The 22,819-nt window shown below is 37.9% G+C and overlaps 4 protein-coding genes across 12 annotated transcripts; 2 read left to right on the top strand and 2 right to left on the bottom strand.

The window, feature by feature from the left end:
* Positions 1 to 72: 72 nt before the first annotated feature.
* Rsph9 (Radial spoke head protein 9) lies at positions 73 to 1,186 on the bottom strand. The gene is made up of 4 exons (XM_076910184.1): positions 917 to 1,186; positions 687 to 852; positions 314 to 602; positions 73 to 233 (listed from the first exon to the last, which is right to left on the bottom strand). Exons 1-4 carry the CDS (start codon positions 1,141 to 1,143, stop codon positions 73 to 75), a joined length of 843 nt encoding a protein of 280 aa, XP_076766299.1. The 5' UTR covers positions 1,144 to 1,186.
* A 113-nt stretch (positions 1,187 to 1,299) lies between these two features.
* On the top strand, positions 1,300 to 11,412 carry LOC143432975 (ankyrin repeat domain-containing protein 49). 2 transcript variants are annotated; one of them, XM_076910000.1, is made up of 4 exons: positions 1,300 to 1,520; positions 1,594 to 1,754; positions 1,843 to 2,179; positions 11,050 to 11,412. In XM_076910000.1, the coding sequence occupies exons 1-3, from the start codon at positions 1,373 to 1,375 to the stop codon at positions 2,176 to 2,178; spliced, it is 645 nt and encodes a 214-aa protein (XP_076766115.1). In that variant the 5' UTR covers positions 1,300 to 1,372; the 3' UTR covers position 2,179; positions 11,050 to 11,412. The 2 variants fall into 2 exon arrangements, with proteins under 2 accessions (XP_076766115.1, XP_076766116.1); XM_076910001.1 differs by lacking the exon at positions 11,050 to 11,412 and adding an exon at positions 2,386 to 2,501.
* Positions 2,763 to 20,556, bottom strand: Mv (lysosomal-trafficking regulator mauve). Of its 7 annotated transcripts, none has more exons than XM_076909984.1 (34): positions 20,422 to 20,556; positions 17,220 to 17,458; positions 15,967 to 16,052; positions 12,589 to 15,275; positions 12,435 to 12,497; positions 12,085 to 12,239; positions 11,781 to 12,022; positions 11,542 to 11,711; positions 10,945 to 11,463; positions 10,627 to 10,767; positions 10,232 to 10,541; positions 9,996 to 10,150; positions 9,700 to 9,921; positions 9,417 to 9,613; positions 8,894 to 9,343; positions 8,494 to 8,811; positions 8,302 to 8,418; positions 8,033 to 8,233; positions 7,706 to 7,966; positions 7,252 to 7,642; positions 6,745 to 7,178; positions 6,430 to 6,665; positions 6,004 to 6,338; positions 5,703 to 5,926; positions 5,459 to 5,620; positions 5,150 to 5,394; positions 5,014 to 5,080; positions 4,783 to 4,933; positions 4,556 to 4,696; positions 4,256 to 4,473; positions 3,831 to 4,182; positions 3,634 to 3,770; positions 3,322 to 3,557; positions 2,763 to 3,246 (listed from the first exon to the last, which is right to left on the bottom strand). In XM_076909984.1, the coding sequence occupies exons 2-34, from the start codon at positions 17,373 to 17,375 to the stop codon at positions 2,766 to 2,768; spliced, it is 10,260 nt and encodes a 3,419-aa protein (XP_076766099.1). In that variant the 5' UTR covers positions 17,376 to 17,458; positions 20,422 to 20,556; the 3' UTR covers positions 2,763 to 2,765. The 7 variants fall into 7 exon arrangements, with proteins under 7 accessions (XP_076766099.1, XP_076766098.1, XP_076766097.1 ...); XM_076909983.1 differs by lacking the exon at positions 20,422 to 20,556 and having other exon boundaries at positions 8,894 to 9,126; positions 9,187 to 9,343; positions 17,220 to 18,490; XM_076909982.1 differs by lacking the exon at positions 20,422 to 20,556 and having other exon boundaries at positions 12,589 to 12,925; positions 12,968 to 15,275; positions 17,220 to 18,490.
* Gabpi (zinc finger DHHC-type palmitoyltransferase GABPI) lies at positions 19,258 to 22,810 on the top strand. Of its 2 annotated transcripts, XM_076909999.1 has the most exons (4): positions 19,258 to 19,850; positions 21,375 to 21,615; positions 21,695 to 21,871; positions 22,219 to 22,810. In XM_076909999.1, exons 1-4 carry the CDS (start codon positions 19,787 to 19,789, stop codon positions 22,409 to 22,411), a joined length of 675 nt encoding a protein of 224 aa, XP_076766114.1. In that variant the 5' UTR covers positions 19,258 to 19,786; the 3' UTR covers positions 22,412 to 22,810. The 2 variants fall into 2 exon arrangements, with proteins under 2 accessions (XP_076766114.1, XP_076766112.1); XM_076909997.1 differs by lacking the exon at positions 19,258 to 19,850 and having other exon boundaries at positions 20,657 to 21,615.
* Positions 22,811 to 22,819: the final 9 nt, after the last annotated feature.

Here is a 22,819-nt window from a genome sequence, read left to right as displayed (position 1 = left end):
TAATCATATATAATTAACTTTAAAAAGAAGGAAACAAGAATTAAAATTCGTCAGTTTTTATTATGATAGCTATTATACCATAAAAACTACATCCATATTCCTTTTCCCATGCCCAAAATAAAGAGATCCATAATGTGGAGTACTTAATTTATGATAAAAAGTCATACCAGGCCAAAGAAGACTATGTAAAATTACTAATCGCTTGCCAAGTAAAAATTGTAAATTCCAAGATCCTGGAAAAAATTATTGTGTCATAAAAAGTTAAAAAACTAACCTTAGGATTCTTATTTGAAATCTTCTAATACCCCACTACCTTGTGGAACATCTAAATCAATTGTGTCTAGAAAATCTATCGCGTAATTGTAATCAGGCCTCATAAGTAGATTTGTATTCCATTTTTGCTGAGGTGGGCGTGCGTGTAAATAAGATTTTAAATGTAAAGCATCTGCAGCATCCAGTCCCTCAAAACCCAAGTTTTCAATAATATCACCATTAGGACATTTGAACCATGCACCACGAGGAATTGTTACGGCGTCTTCTCTAATTATTTCTATCGTAGCGGCAAGTCTATCTTCTTCTTTCAATTCTCGTGGTATACGGCCCTAGTATATTAAAAATTATCACTTTTCAAACATTCTCTTTTTACGAAATCAAAAAGCTATGTTCAATAATTGCGTTCAATTTACGTCATAATATTTCTTAGGATCTTCGTTTGGCGGGAACGGCGGATTAGCGTTATAAACGTTAGTAACTATAGAAGGATCACCCTCAAACTTGTTAATTGCAAGGGGCGTTAAGAATCGTGCGCATTTATTTGCCTTTGGTAGCAATAGCCAATTTAATCCGTCCGTACTAATTGAAATATTAAAAGTTTATAATATCCCTTGTTAAATTATAATTCATTTAATTAGCTTACCTATAGTAATAGACTTGATCGTTCATACAATCTTTTTGGAAACCAAATGCAATATGATAATCATTTCGAGCTCCATAGATTCTGCCCCAATAATAACACTTTCGGAAGTGATTTTCTTGTTGCAATATTATCAGCGAATTTTGCAACAGCTGTGAATTTTCTATTCCGATGCAAACACCGGCGTAACCGAAGATATCCACAGTTTCCAAAAGTTTCTGACATTCCATCTCTTTTTTATGTATTGTGTCATAGACGTTAAATAATGTTAAAACGTTTTAAAAACAATCGAAAATAGGAGATGATTTTCATATCTTTCGAAAGCGTAGTGAAATTTAATTCGTGCCATAAGAGCAGTGTGCTCGTACTCCAACAGATGGATCTCTACTGTACGCGGTGAAACGAAGCACGTTGGGTTGACATTTGCCTGCCAATTAATTAATTTTATACAAAATAAATATGTCGTCATCTGAAGATGAAAGCGATAAATTGATGGATTTGGAAGCAATCCGTGATGAAATGCTAAATAAACCACGAGGTGAACATATGCAAGTGAGTGCTTGGGAAGATGACGATGACGGAGTAGAAGCTAACCGTAATGCGAAGGGTTAGTTGATGATTTTTGTGCGTACCGCAAGTCTCAGCGACTGACCCAATACCGCAATTTATTTTCTTCATAGAACCCGATGCAAAAGAAATTCTTACGGCAGCAGAGAATGGTGATCTGGATAAAGTAAAAAAATTAATAATAACAAATCCTTTTTTACTCGAATGCACAGATAAGGATGGTTATACTCCATTGCATAGAGCATGTTATGGTAACCACGTAGAAATTGTGGAGGTAAAAATATTAGTTTTATAACAGTTATTGATAATCTCACTAATTATAATTAAATTCATTGTCCCTTTCCTTTATATTTCCTTTATAGTATCTGCTTCAAGCAGGTGCGCAAATAGATGCAAAAACTATGGATGAGTGGCAACCATTACATTCTGCATGCTGCTGGAATAATGTTGAATGTGCAGCAGTTTTAATTGCTAATGGGGCAGATATAAATGCCAAAAGTAAAGGAGATCAGACACCTTTGCATTTAGTATCCGCAAGCTCTCATAACTCTCCTGCCCTGCAACTTCTTTTGTTGCATCCGGATACGAATCCTAGATTGATAAATTCAAGCGGAGATACTGCAGAACAAATTGCAAGGAGAACAGGAAAATATTACCCGATGTTTGAGATCATTGAAGATTGCTTAAATGTTATTTGAGGTAAGTTATTATATTTTTTCCTAATGCTTAACATAACTATTAGATATGTCTATATATGTATATATATATGTTACAACATTATGAGCATATCTATGGCATTACAAAAAGAAATATTTACGAATCTGAAAGTTATAAGCGTATCATTTATATACTATTAGTATAGTTATAAATATATTGATAAACCAGAACCTGTACTTCTTGTACAGGTACATTATATGTTTTAATACAACAGAGTATAAAAATATAGATATTGATATATTACTAGAAGCATAACAAATATTGTAATAAAAATTTCAATAAAATAATACTTTAACAGTTTTCATTAATTGTTGGACTCTTTCTATCTAATAATTATAAATATAATTAAAAAATCACTATTTTAAGAGTATTAAGAAGAATATGTTTTATGTGATTTTGACTATATAAAACTGTTGCAAATGAAACTCTAATGTCGTAATTGTATAAAATGTTCATTTTCTTTTTTTACTCTATAAAATATCTATTAATAAAATGAAAACACGTGCTTAACAGTGTTCAAAATAATATGTTTATGCATTCAAAAACATTTTGATTTTGTTCATTCAAATTAGAGTGATGTTAAATTCACGAATTTTGGTGTACCATTGCTCAAACGTTTTGATCCCTCCCATATGAGAACTGTAAACTCGTCGGTTACAGCATAAAAATGATGTTGATCTAAGGCCCATGCTATCGCGATCACGGCACCACATCCTTTTATACCGTTTATAATTTCTCTAACCAATCTTAAATCCCAACTGCTCCACAACCTTATTACTCCATTATCTAGTCCTGTCGCAATAACATTTACAGAAACTCCTTCTGGCGCATTACTGTAGCAAAGAGCTGTTATTTTTTTTCTTGATAAAACAGAGCCAACTGCTCTTGCATTTATAGTAAATACTTTCAATTCGGATTGACTGGAAGACGTATTGTCACTTGTATTAGGAATTTCATAGGTAACTGCTATATCTCCAAGGGTTTCACTAATAGATAATAATCGTATAGGATTGCTTTGATCACAAAATATCGATCTTACATATGTTAAACTGAAAAATAATTACAAATAACTTAGATACGGAAATGTTTTACATTCTTAATTATTTCTGTGTAAGCATGCTTACCTGTTTAAGTCCCATATAACAATAACGCCGCTTGCGTCACCCGTAACAGCGATGCTAAATGCTCGTGAAAGAGATATTGTTGTTACCCTATTCCTATGAGCTAATAGTACAGACGATTGTGTCGAACTAAAGTCAATCTTGCTTGTAACAACTGCATATGTGTGCACTGTTATTTTACCAGATAAATGACCTGCCCATAATTGTCCACAGTCTGGAGTTGATCCCAAAATGGTGATCTAGAGAAAAAATTATGCATAATGTAGTTTGCAATTAAAGAAATTAGTCATAAACTATGTTAATAATTTCTCTTACTGGATCAAGACCCGAAGATTTAATTAGTGGCCTTGGTGGTTGTTCTTTCTTACATTTCAGTCTTGCAATTCCATCTGTTCCACCCCAGGATACTAAAGCAGCTCCCAATACAGATGTTCCACCTAGCATACTTATACCTGAAGTTATTATATAGTGTGGTTTTCTAAAATTTTTACTCTGAGTTAATAATAATGTACCTTTTTCTTTTGTGTAACCAAGTAATAGAGTAGTGTAGCTAGGTAATCCAAAAACATCACCGGTCATTAAAGGAACTAGGGACGTTAATGGTGCTCTGTGCTTGTGTTTCCAGCATAAAACTGGTTCATTTCCAGGAGCACCAACGTAATTTCCCCATTTAATACCATTTACACCTTCGATAACTTGTGGTACCAAACTATGCACCCCTGTATTTCCAAGATTTTGAATTGGTAATGGATGTGCAACCCTAAATAATTGTGCTGGTGTTTGACCATAAGTCCGTACCATGGTCTCCCATGCTTGACGTTCTAAAGGATCTGCTATTTGCTCAACATTGAAACCATAATAGGTCTAAAAATATAAATTAGTTAGAAATTCATATGGCATTTTTTATTTTAAATCACAGATGTTGATTCCAACATACCGCCGGATGAAAAACGTTTATAGCTTCTACTGCTGGTCTACCAGTTTGTCTGAACCCAAATACTAGATCAATCCAATAGGGTAAAACTTCTCTGACATGATCTGTTTCTAATGCTGCTCTATGTGCGAGAATAAAAAGTCGCGCATCACCTCCGCACCATTTTGGTAATTCGACATCTCCTACTCGATTGCCATTTTGTCGAACTCCAAAATTAAAACCTTGAAAAACATTTGTTTTGGATATAATATTTTTTTACTGAAGTACCACTAGTTTCGAGATATAATTAATTGTTTGTTATACCTTCAGAGTTCAATAAAAATTCAGGCAAATAAAAGAATTCGGGAATTAATTCTTTCACGTCTGTTGTTGAATCGCAACTAGTCAATCTCCATGTAGTAGCCAATGCATGAAATGTTCGATCGGGAATATCAAAATTGTCGTCTTTAAAAATAAAAGTAAATTGAATTAAAATCAAGTATTACTACTAATATTTTTCGTGTATCTGTGAAAAAAGATATTCAATTTACCTTGATAACATAAAAACATACTAGTGAATGGCGGTAATCGTACCAAAAAATGGAGTACTGTTCCAGAATTACTATAATGCGATCCGTAATGAAACGGTTCTTGATTTAAGGCAATTAAGTTTAACCCTTCTGACAAAGCTTGCTTAAGGTACTATTAGGTAAAATTATAAATACAATTATAGACAATATTTCGAGTTAAGGCAGAAATCAACTAGCAATTAAATCACTTACGTTGTAATTGTTTATATAATGTTGTTCATTCTTTTTATCCTGCACAGCCATAGGGCGTTTAAAGTTTCTAAAACAATATTATTTCGTTACTATTTTTTCAATTGTACCTCTTTTCTCATTTATTCTTTATATTTACCGATAAATTTTTGGATCATTTAGATCGATTTTCTCACTTGTATAATTTGCCAATACAAATGGAAAAACAGGGTACTGCATTAAATCATTGTACGATCGACCGGCCAACTTATTTAAACAAGTGATGTATTCCCAATTCGTTAGTGCGCCACTTCGCCATAACGAAATAGCTTCGCTTAAATCATCACCGGGTATTCGTCTTGGTAAATTACAAGCAGATAACTCTGTTACAAATTCGTCTCTCTCCTGTAAATTGTACATTATTGTTTTAAATGTTCTGAGTGATATACCTCTTTTACGTTATATGTACCTTTGAGGAATTAAATGCTAGTAAATAAGTTCGTCCTGTGATAAGGAATATTTCGATAGCTCTTTCTTGTAACTGATATCTCCTTCTATGCAATTCGCGAATATCATCAAGTCGCCACGCTGTACCACCGACCATAGCCAAATCCAAGCCACCCAAAGCTATCTGTAATTTTAACGTGTCCAATTAAATATACAACAATAGATTCGTGGAATGATAAAATGTTTCAAAAAGAAAGAAATCATACATCTGTATGTAACGGGACGTCAGGATTATCAGGAACAAAGTAAAGACAGGTTTCACCAATGAGAACTTCACCAGCTAGTTCAGCTCTGGGTGTAACCACTTTAACTTGAGACATTTTACGTATTCTCTCACTAGTATGCAGTCGCTCAATTAACGCTGTAGCATTTGCATCTTGTCGATCAGTCTTGAATAAGTAAGATAAAGGAGCTTCAATTTTAATCGCATCTGAATATTAAAAAAAAAATGCGTTATAATGTTGTTAAATTAAATGGAAGTAACTTATAATAGAACAGCAATCGGACCTAGTTTGTCTTGATGTTCCGCCATAAAGAATCGTTTATCAATATTTAAGTGACATCGTTGTAATCGTATTCGAACTCTGGCAGGCCCCTCTGTTGGATCTAGTTCCCAACTTCTAGGATAACTCTCTGGAAAGTGCCAAGGGGCTCTCTCGTGCGTTAGCCGTCTTGCTAAATCTCTCCATTTAGCAATTGCTTGAGCTTCCATCGCTCTTGAATGTTTCAGTCTTTCCATTAATACTTTACGTTCACGATTTTGCTCCTCTACAACTGTACGTGTTATATTCATTGCACTTTTTGTTAGTTGCTTAGCAAGTTCATCAAATCTATTAGCGATCCTAATAAAAAAGCATTTTTTAAGTAAACAGCAATAAAAAAATTCCTGTATACGAAGCTGAATTTAGTTATATCTTTGAACTTGAGTATTACCTTTGAATTGCTGGAAGATTATTATCAATCCATATATCTCGATCTCTCATTAACTCTCGTCTTAGCAATGCTAATTCTTCGTTCCATATTCCAGGGCTAGCATGTTCTATTCCTTTTGCTAAGTCCCATATATTTAAAGCTTCCTTCAATTCGACACATATTCTTGCATCAGCGCTAGGAATTTCATCGCGTCTTTGCAAAAGATCCCAAAGGAATACAGTAAACTTTTGTTCTACCTAGTACAAATGTATTGAAAAAGAGATAAGTGTAAATAACTTGAATCTAGAACGAATATTCACTAATCTATAAACTTACTTGCGGATGAACTTCTAGCAGAGAGGATAAGATCTCACGAGCTTTTGGTTCCTCCATTAATGATCTGACAGCAAATATCCTTGTATTATTACTCTGATGTGGTCCGAGTAACCATACCATTATCTTAGCTGTGTATTTTCTTAAAGCGTGTCTGGTTGACCATCCACTGCTCCAATGATTTCTCTTTTCCAGCGGATTACAGAGGTCGTGTAAAAGAATCGAAAATAATCTTTTAGTTAATTGCAATTCATTGCCTGAGGGTGATTCATCCGCTGCTGTTATAAATTCTACAGCACGCGTTAAAATGATGCGAAACCTATCAAGCAATTCCCCTTTGCCTGGTTCGCGTAAACTTGTATCAGAAGGTGCATGTAAACTCGTATAGCTGGATGATGGAGACCCGTGATCGCTTTGATCAGTGGATGTTGTAAAAACTAGAAAACAATATGTATGAAGAATCTAATCAATATATTTTATTTGAAGATCTATTTTCTATACAAGTATTACCTGAGGTTATATGGGATGCCGAAGCTAAATATGATGCCGTACTACGTAATCGGAAACCTGACTGATTCGAGACTTTGGCTGTGAGCACATCAAGTTCTCCGTCAAAGAGTGCTACCTGTGCTTCCCTTACAACTGTTACACAGATCCTGTTTTTAACACATAACGATTTTTCTTTCAATTCCATGTGATTTAATATCAGATGCAAGTCCAAGACAGCTTGCATCTGATGACTTCCTGGAGACTCTAAAAATTTGGTAGCAATGGCCACAAGTAGCACGTGTATATCGCGATAAAGAGACGTAGAACCACCCCTATGAGCAGCTCCCACTAGAGCTTGAACCAGTGATTCGACTAAACCTTGTTCCAAAAGCATTCTCAAAGCATTAGCATTCTGAAATTAAACAGAATTCGTAAATATTATATAATAAACGAAACGCTGATTGCATTACTGTACCTTTGCGATTATGTCGGTGATAAACGATACTATTGGTCTAGCTACATTTGATTCAGTAGCTGCTGCTTTTGCGATCATAGCCATTAACGGAGGCATTGCGGCCAATGTTGGTCCCCGTAAAGCCAGATTTTCTAAAGCAACCACTAATGATTCACTACCGGGATATAATGCTATCTGATTCGCCAAATGCATAAAGTACTTTTGTTTTATAAATCTGTTGACTTCTTCGTCGCTAGCGCGTTGTAAATATGTTTGAACGACCTGTGAATCGATTGACGTTACAATCCACGAAAATGGAATCTCACTTTTTGGTATGTTCAATCGTACCTTAATTAATGCTGTACGAACTCTAGTGTCGGGATTATTAGCCAACACAAGTAAAAGTTCAGCTCTTAAAACGTGTTTCAATACCGAACCAATTTGGCTATCAGGCAAAACTCTAACTGCATCTCGAAGTAGCAATAAAAGTCCTTCGCAAACTAATCCTTGACACGCTTTTCTTTCGTCTGTCCATGTAGAATGTTTTTCCTAAATAAAATAACGAAAATTTACCGTAGATTATAGTTAATTAACAATGAAATTTGTACCATACTTACATTACTTACAGGATTAGATCCGTCACTAGCAGCGATTCCTGAATCTTCTCCAGCGCTTGTATCTTGCGTAGGCCCGTTTCGACGTTCTTTTCTCTTAGGCATTCTATTTTTCTGTATCTATAAATGTAACGTCCATCAAATGGAACAACTTTTCTATTAACTTTTTTACTATGTATCAATACAAACACCAACCTGCGTGTTTGTTAAACCTTTGCTTAGTTTACTATTCTCTAGAGTTCCTATCGATTCGTCCGAAGAGCTAGAAATTGCCGTGGAAGTAATTTTGGCAACTTTTTTCTCTATGATAGGAGGCAATAGAAAATATATATTGTGCCTCGAGTGCGTGATGTAAGTTTCCGATGCTTGGTGAACCAAAACTAAATAATCGGTAATGGCTACTAAATGAGCAAATTCTGGTGGTGCCCCCATAAGTGCCCTTATTAATTCAACTACCGCAGTTCCCGTCGAGGAATCAAGCACAGCACCCAATTCTTCGTACATAAAATGCTCCTGTGATGAGAATCAAATTAATTCTATAGTGCATTAATTGTATATAAAACGAAATATTTATGAGGAATATGTGTAAACTTACCTTACACAATGTTAAGACGGTATCAACGATTCCGACTCGGTTTAATTGAGACGCGTTAAACTCACGCTGCGAATGCTGATCTTTTAACAATAATAACAATGCTTGTAGCAGTAAGTTTAACGTATCATGTCTCGCCCACGTTCTCCACGCGGTCAGCGCGCCTTTGATCAATTCAGGGTCCGTGATGACAGCTTCGCAATTGTGCGAAACCGAATGATTGCCGCTACCGATATCTTTTATTAGGATAGAACTATCACAAGCTGCGTCTAACATTGCTTTCAGAATATGTCTACCTGCGTGGCATCGTGGTGATTCTAATACGCGTAGTATCAAAGATGTTCCACCTTCTGATCGATATTGATTTAAAAGTTCAGAATCGTTCCGTATTAGATGTAAAACTATCGAAAGAGCCAGGGCTTGCTCTTCCTCATTAGAGTTTAATTCGACTACCTGTGTGCAATAAATTCGTTTAACAGGCATCGCAATTATTTCTAATTTTCAATGTTAAATCTCTTGTGCTTACTCTTGCGAATAGATATAGAAATATAGGTACGCCGCCCACCAAAGTGGCAGCTGGTACAAGGCCTCTGTACTGTTGGCATTCTAACCGAGCGGAAAGTATCGGAGCCACAGATAAAGGCGGTTGCTGTGAGACTCTATGCTCTGGGGCAGAGACAACCCTAAAACCGGGTTGCCCTGGAAACAAGTTTCTTACCACAGCTAAAAAAGACGAGCATATAATTTTTATGAGAAAAGTAACTTAATCATATAATGACTAATGCAAATTTCCAAGCTGATAAACCTACCGGCAGGATTTGCGATAGCTTGCGGATATAAATGAACAATGTTAGGATTTTGGGCCTCGTAATTAAGTAGCAGATTATCTTGCAATTCGCCCAGATGAGAATTTGTTGCATCCATAACTGCGTCCCAATCAATTTGCGTTTCGGATACTTTAGTTTCAACGGCGTGCCTTAAGTATGTCCCGCCGTACGACTTCCTCCGACTTGTATCGAATTTTCCTCCTTCTGCATTATGCATGAACATGTGCGATTAGTTATTCCGAAGTAAAGATAGAAGGCTCGTGTTTTGTAATACTTACCAAATCGTATCTCTCGTACACCCTCCAGTGCGCCAGATGCGATTAATGGTGCAAAATCTGGCTTCTCCGTATTCAAAACACATTCTGCAAGATTAGTGTAATTAGGTCCAAGACCTGCCAGATACAATGCTCTCTCCCTCGTAAATACGGGACACCTGTAAGTTAATATTCAACGATAGGTACGCATAATATGATAAGCAACTGAAAGCTTAACATCACATAATAAAGATGGGTACCTAAACACCATTAAGTTTCCAAGATACCAGGCACCGATTGTACTGGATCCAACTTGCCCTAGTAAAACACATGTAGTTCCAGGCTTTCTCACTAAGAGACCATCAAATGGTAATTGGGCATTGATTTCTCTCCAACCATCTACCCATAACACCACTTCTACCACAGCGCTACGTTTGTTTAAGACAGTGTCTTTGAAATTCAATGCTAAATGATGCCACCGACCAGAAGGAAGCATACCCGTTATGGATGTTTCCGAGATTGTTCGATTCGTTTTTCCATCTGGTCGAGTTAGTCGTAAAATTAATTTATCTGAAATGAAAATAAAAAATAACAGAATACAGTGTACATATAAAGAATATGCATAACTTGCATTAAAAATCTGTATTAAAAGTACCCGATCTAAGATCCAACCATGTTTCAAGCACCAAAGACTCAAATCCGATAGACATCAAATGAATAATCGATGTTGGTGTAGGCGGAGATGTTGAACCTGCTACGACTGATGTACCCAAGAAAAGATCAGACATCGATTGGTCTTTCCACGATAATTTGCAGAGCATGCGTTGAATAAAAAACAATCAACTTATTGCTAGATTTACGATAAACCCGCAACGACTATCGAATTAAAATTTATACAAATTTCGAAGGAAGTGTTTAAAACACGCATGCACCATTATTTGTTAGTTCCATATTCAACATCGTAAAAACCAACCTTCCCGACTCCAATTGTCAGACAAAATTCCCCAGTCCGACAAGCTTTCGCTGTCTGAATCAAGTAATGGTGACGTATTAATTGTTGTTCCTTTGCCACTGACAGGTAATCCTCTCTCAACTCTTAACCACATGGAGACGGAACAACCGTGCAACCAAACTGGCCAGGTCAATTCGGCACCAACTGGTAGACACATTGCATGAACAGACCAGGGACTGCATATGCCCGATGCAAGATGTCTCCTCCGAAAATTATTTACAAGATTCTCAGCCTTCTCTAAATTCTTATAGTCTTCCGATTGAGTTTTCGATAGCAATCTCGCGTCAGAAAACACGGGAAACGATATGATAAAATTTGGTTGCGGACGTGCAGCCAGAACTAGATGAAAAAGTGGCTCCAACAATGGTAGAAGCGGAGGCGCCTCGACTTTGAATAAAGATAAGTACGTGACTAGCTCTGACGGCGAAATGGATTGTGTCGCTAGCAAAGTGAACACTTCTAGCACTGCGTGTTGCAAATCTGGAATATTTTATTAAGTAATATTATAAAAGAGATTTAATAAATAACATTATAGATATAATTTGTATTAGGAAATACCTTGATGTTGAGTATCCGTGCTGGTGAATATATCTCTGAAACCATTCAACATTTTTGCAATTACACCAGAGCCTGCGAGTGCGGCACAACTAGAGGCGCTTTCTCTGCACGTGACTGCAACTTTTCTTAAACCAGCAGTTATAATGGGACTTTTCCCAGCATTCAAACCTCTGCAAGAAAAATCACTTAAAGATGACAGTTCTTTTATGTAACGATCATATTTTGCAATAAGTACTCACTGTTCACTGAAATGAATTAACAAATCGACTGCTAACGAGCATAATGCTGGATGCGCATTCGCGTGGCCCCTGGGCTCAACCACTGGTCCCAGAGAATTACTCTTTTTTACGGTATTACAATATGGATTTCGCCCTGTTACTTCTACGTCTGCCTCGTAACCATCGTCAGCTGTCACGTATTCTCCTGTACTACTGTCATCGACGGCACAGTCAGGCATTGCATCTAACGTCATTGTTGGTAGCTACAATAAGGAGTGGCATCAAAATTTAGCTCGCGTAAATGCAAAAATACAATAAAGCTTACTCTAGGTCGAGAATACTGTGGTAAAGTTTCCTCTTGAGCCGGTCTTAACATAGAGACTTTGAGCAAGACTTCCACGATAACTGCCAGTCCGCGACCCAATTTTATGCCCGCGTCCATCAGGGCTTTTCCCAGTTCCATGATTACGTCGCAATCACCTATATTGAAAGTACACTTCACCGACAATAGAAGATACCTCAAGATGTTTACTGGTGTCAGACATTCTATGAACTGTTTTCACGGCAAACGAATTCGCGTGGCTTATTAGGATTTTAATCCGCAGCTGTTCGCAGCGAAAGAGTCCGTGGAACAGAATGTCTATGATTCACGTTCGTTATATAAAATCTACTTACACAACGGGGATGTTAAACAGCACGTGAGCAAAGCCTCGAAGAGTCTATGCGCTGATTTGGTGTCTAAAAGAAGATAAATATAAAAGTATATAAATGTAAATCCAGATACTTTTATATCTGGTGTAATCTCTTCTGCGCATCCTTATAAACATACCTGCAATACTATCCGTCGAAATATGAATGGCTAACGTTTTAAAAAGTTGTAAAGACTTCTGTGAAACAGGGTGCGTGGACAATTGAATGCGAAACTTCGGACTACACAGAGCTACCCCAGCCGCAGCTCTCCACGCGGCACTGGCTTGATACAGATTAACTTTTTTACTTGCATCCGCATCGCTGTCGATTTCGGGACACGATGCACTGACTTCAAAATTATCGAACACTTCTGGAAAGCATGATATTGTACCGATCAATCCTTCCTCCACTTCGTTCTGTCCCTCTGGAACATCGCTTTGCGCGACGGTAACATTTGCATTCTCAACGTTTTGGTCCTTCGACTCCGTGTCAGAAATTAGGTTCGATTCTTGTTCGACGACGGTATCTACTGCATTTTCAAAAATACGTAACAATTCAGTGGTTTCTTTTTCAAGGGAATGGAATAAAGACTTAAGTGAAGATTTCTCCGATTCTATTGAATCACATTCTACGAGACTTGTCTTCCAAATTTCAATAATGACGGTGATTTCCAACAGAGCGTAAACATTACGTGTAAAAGCTGTATCCGATAATAAAGTCAATGCTTCTTCCAACCCATTAATCTCGGTGAACCCATCGCATATTTGCGTGTTCACGACCAGACTGGACATCGCGGAGAGACAAGACTGAATGAGAAACTTTGCGGTCACGTTCCCTTTGTCAGCAGCGTAATAGGTTTTAGCTTTCAAGAAGGTCGGGTAGAATACTTTCAAGAGCAATTCTCGTCTAACGTGGAACTTGGAACAGCTCCCAATCTTTAGAAGATGGGCCATTATAGCGTAACATAGCTTCGGATCGTCTGGCGCCAATAAATCTGCGTACATTTCCAAGAAGTCCCACGGAAATGTTGTAGACCTGTCGCAGGTAGTGCATACATCCGATTCCATGTAAGCACCGAGTTCCTTGAAGAAAATGCGCTCGAGAAACGCCACGACTGGAGCATAAGTTGTCGGATCGTGCCTTTTCAAAAGAGCTATGATACTAGTCATAAGCATTTTGGGTGGAAAACAGCAACAGGTGCCTGCCGCCATAGAGACCTTAATTAACCGAATTTGCAGCTCACTGGCGAATGGATGAGAGTCTTTGAGGAGATTAGTGAGCGTCATAAAAAGAGACGAAATGCAGCATGCCTGTTTCGTAACAATGCCAACGATTGGCTGAGTATATGGTATTCCAAATACATCCGAGTGATGATGAATCTGAATGTTATTGACACAGGATTTGTGCTTCGATCTGTTGCAATGAGCAGCGTGCGAAATATCATGCCGAACGGATTTTAAACCGCTGGTCAGCGCGCCTATCATATCGATGACCTTTTTGGCACGGCTCACCGATCTCGCTGGATCGACGCTGGGCAGGTCGACGATCGCAAAGATCGTTCTCTCGACGAGCTTCCCATCCTGACTTTCTGTGAACAATTGAAACAGTTCCAGAAAATCTGATAGTTTCTCAATCACGGTGCCTTGCTGGTGCAGTAGACAATAAAGGAAAGTTATGATTCCGTAAATAGTGGCGAATATGTACTCCTGCAGAAGAGAGCCTTCCTCCGGCGAGAGGACGTTCACCGGTTTGCTGCAAGCATCCTCGAGCAATCTCAGAGTCATCGGCAACAGACCGTTGTGAATGACAGCGGTAGTTGGTTCGTTCGCTCTCAATACGCGTTCCAGTGCCGTGAGCATGAGCCTCGCAGCCGCAGCTTTTAACGTGGCGCATTCCGTGCCCGTTAAACCAGTACCGTCTATACCGAATTGCAGTGACCATAACGTATCCAAGGCAAACTTTAGAACCTGTACAGCCGGTGTTTGTTCCGCGGGTGTATCGTAATCTCGTAGGCCTTGGAGCAATTGAATGATCAAAAGGCTCGTCTCAAAGTTGCTAATCTTGGCATCTAGAACATCCTTGATTCTCTCGTCTACGTAATCTCTCGGAGTTTTCTTCGCTGGCCGGACAGGTAACTCGTAAAGGGCCGCTTGCCACTTCTGCTCCTCGTCACTTCTAACGACGGAAGTAAAGTACTCGAAATCCATAGGGTTCAGGCGGATCTTGAGCGTGAGCGATCGTGCCTGATCTACACCGTCCGTCAGCAATTCGGACTCGCTGCTCGCGCTTTCCGGCGTGTTACGGCGCGCTTCGAGCACTCCAAACGATCTTTGCTTGTGGTGGACCGGCACCTTGGCACCGATACTATATCTATGACTCGTCCTTCTTCTAGACGGTACATTGCCCTCGTGGGAAACAACGTTTCGATTAGATCTTGCCGCTTTACGTTTCACGTGCGGCACGATATCTACCGTGTCGACGGTGTCGTCGTTACAGTAGAATTTTACATAGGGATTGCGCACAGCGGCGATCGCCGTAGAATTTGCGGATCCGTTCGATGAGGCAGGCGCTGTTTTATTGCTCGTTCCCTCTTGAAGGGCGACCGGATACAAAGCCACGAGTAAAGCTACCAGCTCGCGACCACAAGAAAGACCGCGTACGCCGAGAAGCTGTAGAACGGCCAAGCAACGCCAACCACGATCTTGTGCCAAATACTTCTTCAATTCGACGAGTTCGTCGCCGTCGATTCTCTTCGCGCAAAGCTCGTGAACGTCCGAAAGTAACTCGCAAGCAATAAGGGTAGATACACCACCTCCGCCAACAGAACTGTAATGGATATTTCCATACTACGCATCTTTTATAGCCTTATCTTATCCATCGGACTAGGTGCCGTTATCGCTTTATTGTCGTTCCGATATAGCCATTGTCCGATCATACGCGCAACGTGTGCAATCTTATTTTCAGTGAAAGACGCGATATCTCCACGGGAAGTTTTCAAAGTGAAACGATCGAAATTCTCGGTGACCGACAAGCGATCGTGCGCGAAACAGTGGTACTTGTGGTCTTTTCATTTGTTTAATACTGGTAAAATCTAATTTTTATTTTGACGAGGTATCAACATAAAAACCGATCGTGAGTAGATTTGTTCGTAGCACGTGTACGAGCGCGAGAAAGTGATCGTGAATAAGTAGGACAAAAGTGAGTTACACGTACATGTAAAAAGTTACGTTGCAGCTGAAACCACGAGCAACAGATCATATTTTCACGCTGCGGTCAATGATCACTGTCTCGTAAGAAAAATCCATAATGTTACTTTTTTATTTAATTCCTTGGGAAGCAATATTCAAGTCTAGTAGTGTACAGAGTAATGTTACAACGATTCTTGACCTTGATACGAATATTATTAGAGAAAAGATAAATTATTATTCTCATTAATACTATGCGGTACAATTGAACAGTGGCATTATCATTTTAGATATTATGAAGAGATAGAATCATGCGGTGTATGTAATCTTACCAAAACGATAGGACATCTTTTATGTCTCGGCCTTCTTTCACTTGTGCGAGAAGTTCTGCCAGAAATATATCCAACCAGGATGATTTCTAAACATAACAAAAAATAATTATTCGATACTTGGTCACATAAAAATTAAGATTATGAAAAACGCTTCTAGTTTCGATAGTGATTACGAGTGCTAATTAATATAGGCTAAATAAATGTAAAAATAATATAACTCTTGTTCTTTTAGCAATGTATCGTGCCTTCTAGATTTGATAGGGTAGCAAGAAAAACAAGTCATTACGACAGAGATATGAACATGACGAGGAAATCTGAAGACACATGGTACTAAACTTGATAAAAAAAAATAATAGAGATATCATTTCTTTTATTTTCGAAATGCACGCTGATTATTGCACGTGTCGCTCTGTATATGACGAAATAATCAGTTTGTTAGTAACAGCGATCAGGAACGTAAGAATTTAAACATTCCGAAACTTGTTCCGTTACGTGAATTACGTTATAATCAATATAAATTACAATTCAACCCTTTGCGAATAATAGAGTAAAGTAAAGTAGATGTTATTTATTCACGTCGTATCGTATCGTATTTGTTCGATGCGTAAATACATGATTCACAACGGAAACAACCAATAAGCTGCTGATTGTAGAAAGCTTTGTGTCAATTTTGAAAGATTACACTTTCTATTCATCCATAGTCAGGGGAGACATACTGACAAAGATAACGATTTATACAATGACATAATCGGTAAGAAAGTTACTAAATTTATTTTGAGTTTATACTTGATGATTACTTCTTAATTGTATTTTTAATTATGTCATAAGCGTGCGATTATTAAATGGTTTACGAGTATTGGCAGTGTAATTGCTTCAAATAGATTTCCTCGATTGTTTTGATACGAATACGCAAAGAAATCGATAGTGTTTACGTTATACACGAGAGAGGATTGTGCATTATTTCGATACTTGCGGTAAAGTATTGACGACTAAGTTACACGTAACTTGTAAGTCATCACTGCAAGGTAGTGTTTAACCGTGAGAGGACAAACGACTGACTGATTATGAAATGTTGTTTAACGAGTAGAACAAGATAGAAAAACGAGTTATTCCTACTGCATTCAAGTATGATCGCTTGCGAAACTCGAAACATAGACAGGCGTTCACGTGCAAAAATATAGACCAAAGGAAAAGATACAGATCATGTGTTATCGTCTTCGATAGGAACTTCCATATCCGGCAATCGTGTATACCTCGTAACTCTGCGGTTCTGCATGAATGAAATGATCCCACAAAATCTGCAGCTTGTTAGTTAAAGCCGAAGACATTCCTACACGATCCTCGTATTCCTTTTCGTCGTCTTCGTCTCCGTCTTCAGTTCTCAATCGCGTATCCTCCTCATAGCTCATAAACTCGTCGAAGCTGAACCACGGGTAGAACGTATCCTCTGGTATCCTTCGAGGATCACTGCCACAGCGCGTAACCCGATCACCTGAAAGTTTAAGACCTTGTATGTTTCGATGTTCCATTCACAGCGACAATAGTGCGTAGGCGCATTTGAATGTTAATAGCCGTGTCGCGATTCTCGTCACTGTGAGTATCCTCTCATCAGAACCTGGCGGTTATTACACGCATATATGTATTGTAAGTTGCGGCTCTCCCTCGCATACATGCGCCTGTGTACACAATTTTAGTATGCGTTCATGTTGATCAACTATAGACAGCTTACATAACATCCCCACGAGTCCACGGCAGACCAGTTTCCAGCCTTCCGCGGGAAGCCTGAAAGCTTCTCAACCCACGAAGCACGGCCCAAGGGAGAGAGCAGTAACCCTGGATTCATAGACTTCTGCACGTCACCGTCACCGTCACCGCCACCACCACCACCACCACCACTACTATTATTGCGGCTACCAATACCACTGAAATGTAGTGACACAATTCTTGACTATAATTGTTAGTTCAACAGTGTACCAGAAGAACCCTGGTCTATGAGCATCGACTGTTTCTTATCAGCCGATTTACTCTTGTACCACACAACGTTGCTTCCTTATCGTTTGGTCTCAACGGTACGACGATCCGTTCTTGTACCTCTAAATACAAACGACCAAAATGTGATCGAACGATGCACGAAACGATGTCTATTTCTCTTCTCTCCGATTGCAGTAACGAGATCACCCTAGTCCTGACAGATTAATCCATCCACGACAGACAAGACTACTGTCAGTGCCCCTAATGATTGTTCAACATATCTTCGTTTCATGGAAACATACAGGATAGTACTTTTCCCGCATATTAGACCACCGTCGAACTCACCACCATCGGGGATCACGACCTCTTCGACACATCGACTATCGTTCCGGTCAAGTAATAGTGATTTATGAGTTTTCTCTGTTATGCTTTTCTATTAGAAGCGGTGGGTTATTGGTCTTACGTCAAATCAGCGTTCTCAAATGAAGTAGCGTGTTGCACAGCGCTAAATCACGTATACTATTCGAATAAGCTGACTCGCCTTACAAAGCGTGATTTTTTTTAACTTTCTTCAAAGCGTGATCGTTATTGAATTGTCTTTCTGTCAAAATATTCGAGTCCTTTCTCGCTTCGCTATGATCTGCAATAGTCTTAGTTGTAAAAGACAAAGGAGGTTGAGCATCACACCGGTCAAACTATTCGTTCAGTTTCGCGAATCGTTCGGTCACTTAAATAAATCGCCGGTCGGAAATTACTACAAGGCTACTTTGCCGGTTGATCTCGATGACTCTTCACATCGAGATCTACGTACGAACTGTCCAGCGACACGACCCAAGGAAGGGGCAAACCAGAGACGAGCCTCCCGTAGGTTAAATAGTTCTCCAATCGGCTTCTTTCTTCGATGAGAACTTATGATTCATGCATCGCTAATACCCTCCTCTAGCTTGAAGAAAAAGGGGTACGTGAATCCTAAGAAGGTAGAAGCCAATGAACGGGATGAAGTACCCCTCTCAGTTATTCGAATTCTCGAACTGCCCTCTATTTATGAAGGTATGCGATAAACCAAAAACTAGATACTGGCGACAAAACGTTGAATTAGCATATACTATTATCACTGTAAGAAATACAAGTATTTCTTAGAAGAGATACATATATTTCTTACTTAGCATGTACCATTATCACTGTAAGAAATACAAGTATTTCTTAGAAGAGATACATATATTTCTTACGGTGATAATGGTACATGCTAAGTCAACGTTTCAGCGCCACTAGAGCGGTTCGAGAACTCGAATAACTGAGAGAGGTACAAGCAGGATTTCATAATAAAGAAGAATAATGTAACGTTACGAAATGTATACTATTATCTTACTGAAATTATGTGCACCACGAAATTATATGTAGGTTCACACCGTGGAACGAACGAACTTTCCTCCCCACTTATCGTTAGCATTACAGCAAGAAGTTCCGAAAGAGATTCTGGCAAACAATGATAACTGCGAACACGTGCAAACAACAATTGAAAACAGTTTCAGTAGGCAGCAGCCGTGCAGCCGTAATTGTCGATCAATCTTTCACTTGTATAGTCGACTCATTATTGTGCAGGATAATTATCTTAATGGAGTTCCACCCCACCGTTCTTTAATTAGCGTTGCCTCGACAGTGCGATAATGGTATTCGTCCGAGTCTTCTTCTTCGCGAGAAACCAATCGATATTTATCTTGCGTGTGTCGATGAAAGAAAGAAGTAGACTGCAACGTGATATTTAGCATAAGAGATTGTATTAAAAATGTGTTGTCTATGTTATTTTCTTTAAAGTGAGTGCAAACCTTCGAAGGTGGATTCACTGTACATGATCGTAAATGGAAAAAACAAATTTGATAGGGAGCATCGATTGACTAACTTGATTATTCACGGTAATGTATAGTGGTGTCCGTTTAAACATTTACATACGGTAACCTCATCGTTGTTACATTTCATGTCTTACCAATACAGATTAGTCTTACATTATCTTGGCCTTGACTTTTGACTCGATTAAGGAGCTATTTTGAATCCCATTTCTCGAGAATGTAACTAGACGTTTCTACAATTAATAAATAAATTCGATAAAGAAATCGCATTTTATGTACAATCGTCAGTTTTCTAGCATTTCACATTCAATGTAATGTTAAATGTATATGAAAATTTTTACTGTAATTTTGTATGTCAAACATCAAGCGAGATAACAGCTGACCTTCACTGTTCTTTATAGAATGTTGGTGATTCGAGATAAACAAATTTTTTCCCATAAATATGTTCACCCTGAAGTTAACTATATTTTCAATCTACATCATATTCCCGCCATGCGTCTCACGTTTGCAACTTCAGGCACGCCGAGATTACATCAAGCGTCACACAACAAAGTATTACGAGCACGTAGTACGAGATAACGATGTTTTTGAGAAAATTACGAACGGTTCCTTTGATTGCTTGTCGATTATCCATTACCTGAGTTGCGTCGAGTGAATGGAATTCCGTGAGAGAACTTTTCAACGATTAGTCACAATTGTGAAGTATTGGAATAACAACATTGACACCATTGTTCTTTTATACTGTGTGCACCGCATACGATATCTGCTATTGGATACTGGAAATGGGCACTGTTTTCCTTGCTCTCCTTGCGATTCTTGCGCCATTTTCAAAGTACCGATAGAAATACTGTTCGTCGTAATACTTTTTTCCTAATATAAGGGCAAGTAATCTCCAAAAAGTATATAACTTTCTAAGGTATTAGACTCAATGAATTAACTTTTGTATTTGAATAGATAGATCGATCATTTATATGGGCAGATAACTAGAATAGAAGGAAAGTTATCGATTTGTATCGTAACAATGGTTTTCCATAGAAGGCGAACCTATTCTAAATAGAGATAGATATAGAAAATATGCAATTATTTTAATCATTTATATAGTTATAAATTAGTAATTCGAAGGGTGCTGCCTCCTACGTTTAGGTGTAACATTTTCAACAATCGCTAAATTAAAAATTGACATTAGTGCGAGTAACATGTTGTGAAAGATTCCTAACCTGTGCTTCTTTTGATGTTCTTTCATCAGTATTCCATGCAGGCGTAAATATATTGTTTTGACCTATCTTTACTAATAACAAAAAATGACTGTGTGGGAAAGACTGCGAAATCCTTGTGGTTGGAGAGCTGGTGCTAAGCAAATTTCGGTCGATGCAATGATACCGATCTTTGCGGTCCCAACATTGGCAGTAATAGCCGCACAAACGGTACTGTGTACTGTGATTATATTTGTTGCAACACCGATTTTGGTGTACTATTTGCATCATAATTTTCTAAGATTTTTACTTCGTACGAAGTTTTTTTTAATGTGGACGATTACAAGTGTAGTCACGTTGATGCTGATTTTTGAACTTAACGTTGTACCATTATTAGAAATATTACCAGAAGAGAATCTAATGTTCATACTGTGTGTCATGGGTGGTATATGGTGCGGTTACATGACTAAATTAAATGCAGATTCTGCTACTCAGGAAACTGCTTTAACTCAAGGTTTAGAGCTTGGCGAAGGAAGTGGAGAACTTTGTATTACTTGCAGGAGAAGAGTACCTCCTAAAGCGCATCATTGTCGAATGTGTCAGACCTGTATTCTCGATAGGGAATATCATTGTAAATGGTACAAGCTGTAGTTTTTGTAAAAAGAAATAAACCTCGATACCAATGTATATGCTAAATATATATGTTTTATATTTTAGGTTGGACTGTTGTATAGGTTCCAGTAATTTAAAATGGTATTTGAGATGTTTATTCTCCTCAGCCATAGCTTTTATCTATGGTTCTAATTTAACCATGACTAGCGTATGTCATCCATTTATACTTATTGGCACTGTCCTTTTGCCAGATGATTGCAGTGATGTGTATCATCAACTTGAGTATGTATCCTTTAGAATATACTTTACATTAATCCAGTATCAATTAGTGAAGAATATACAATATTGAAAGAAAAATGATGTCAAGATTATAAAATTATACTAAAAGGAAATTACAATATTTTCCGTTATTATGGCTAAAACCTAAACTGGAAAGATACCGGCGATCTACAATGCAAACTTTAATAATCACAAGATACTGATAATTGTCCAGACTTGTGTTAACGTCGTAAATATTGTAATATCTCTTATTTGCTTTCACGCAATATAAAAGTTGAATAGATAACATGTCGCGCAACTGTTTGCTTTGGGTACTCAATCCAAGTATAATAATGTACACATTGTTCCAGTATTGCCCTTTGCTTCATCTCTGCACTCTACAGCTTGCTTGTTGGGCTAGTAGTAGTTTGTTATTTAATATATCATCTTTGGTTGATTTACCTTGGTACAACATCGAACGAGCGACGTCTCCTCGAAGCTGGAAGTCCATACGATCATGGGATGTTGAAAAATGTATCCCGTTTATTTTGCTGCAAAACTTAGATATTTAAATTTAAATAAGATAATTGAACTTACTTTATATGGAAGATTATGCTTTGCATTCCGCAAATGATTAGACAAATTCAAACGAGATAAGATCAGAATATCGCACATAGCGGTAAATGATAGGAAAACATACACATTTATATTAGTTGCAATGCACTTTTCATTAATAACATATTGATATTTGTCCTCGTCCTCTCTTTTATAATAACCAAATTTTTTATAGTTACTATTGCTCATTATATTAAATTTACTAATAACAGTTCAACAAAACGCAATGATCTCAATTAAAGTCTTAATTATTTTTATTCTAGTATTACGCATATCATTTTTATATGTATTGTAACTGTGATAAAGTGGCCATTGTATTAACTAATATAATAAATTATATTAATCAATTATGGATAC

This window comes from Xylocopa sonorina, chromosome 2 (assembly GCF_050948175.1).
Source record: "Xylocopa sonorina isolate GNS202 chromosome 2, iyXylSono1_principal, whole genome shotgun sequence".
NCBI lineage: Eukaryota > Metazoa > Arthropoda > Insecta > Hymenoptera > Apidae > Xylocopa > Xylocopa sonorina.
This window is presented reverse-complemented; position numbering and strand designations above follow the sequence as displayed.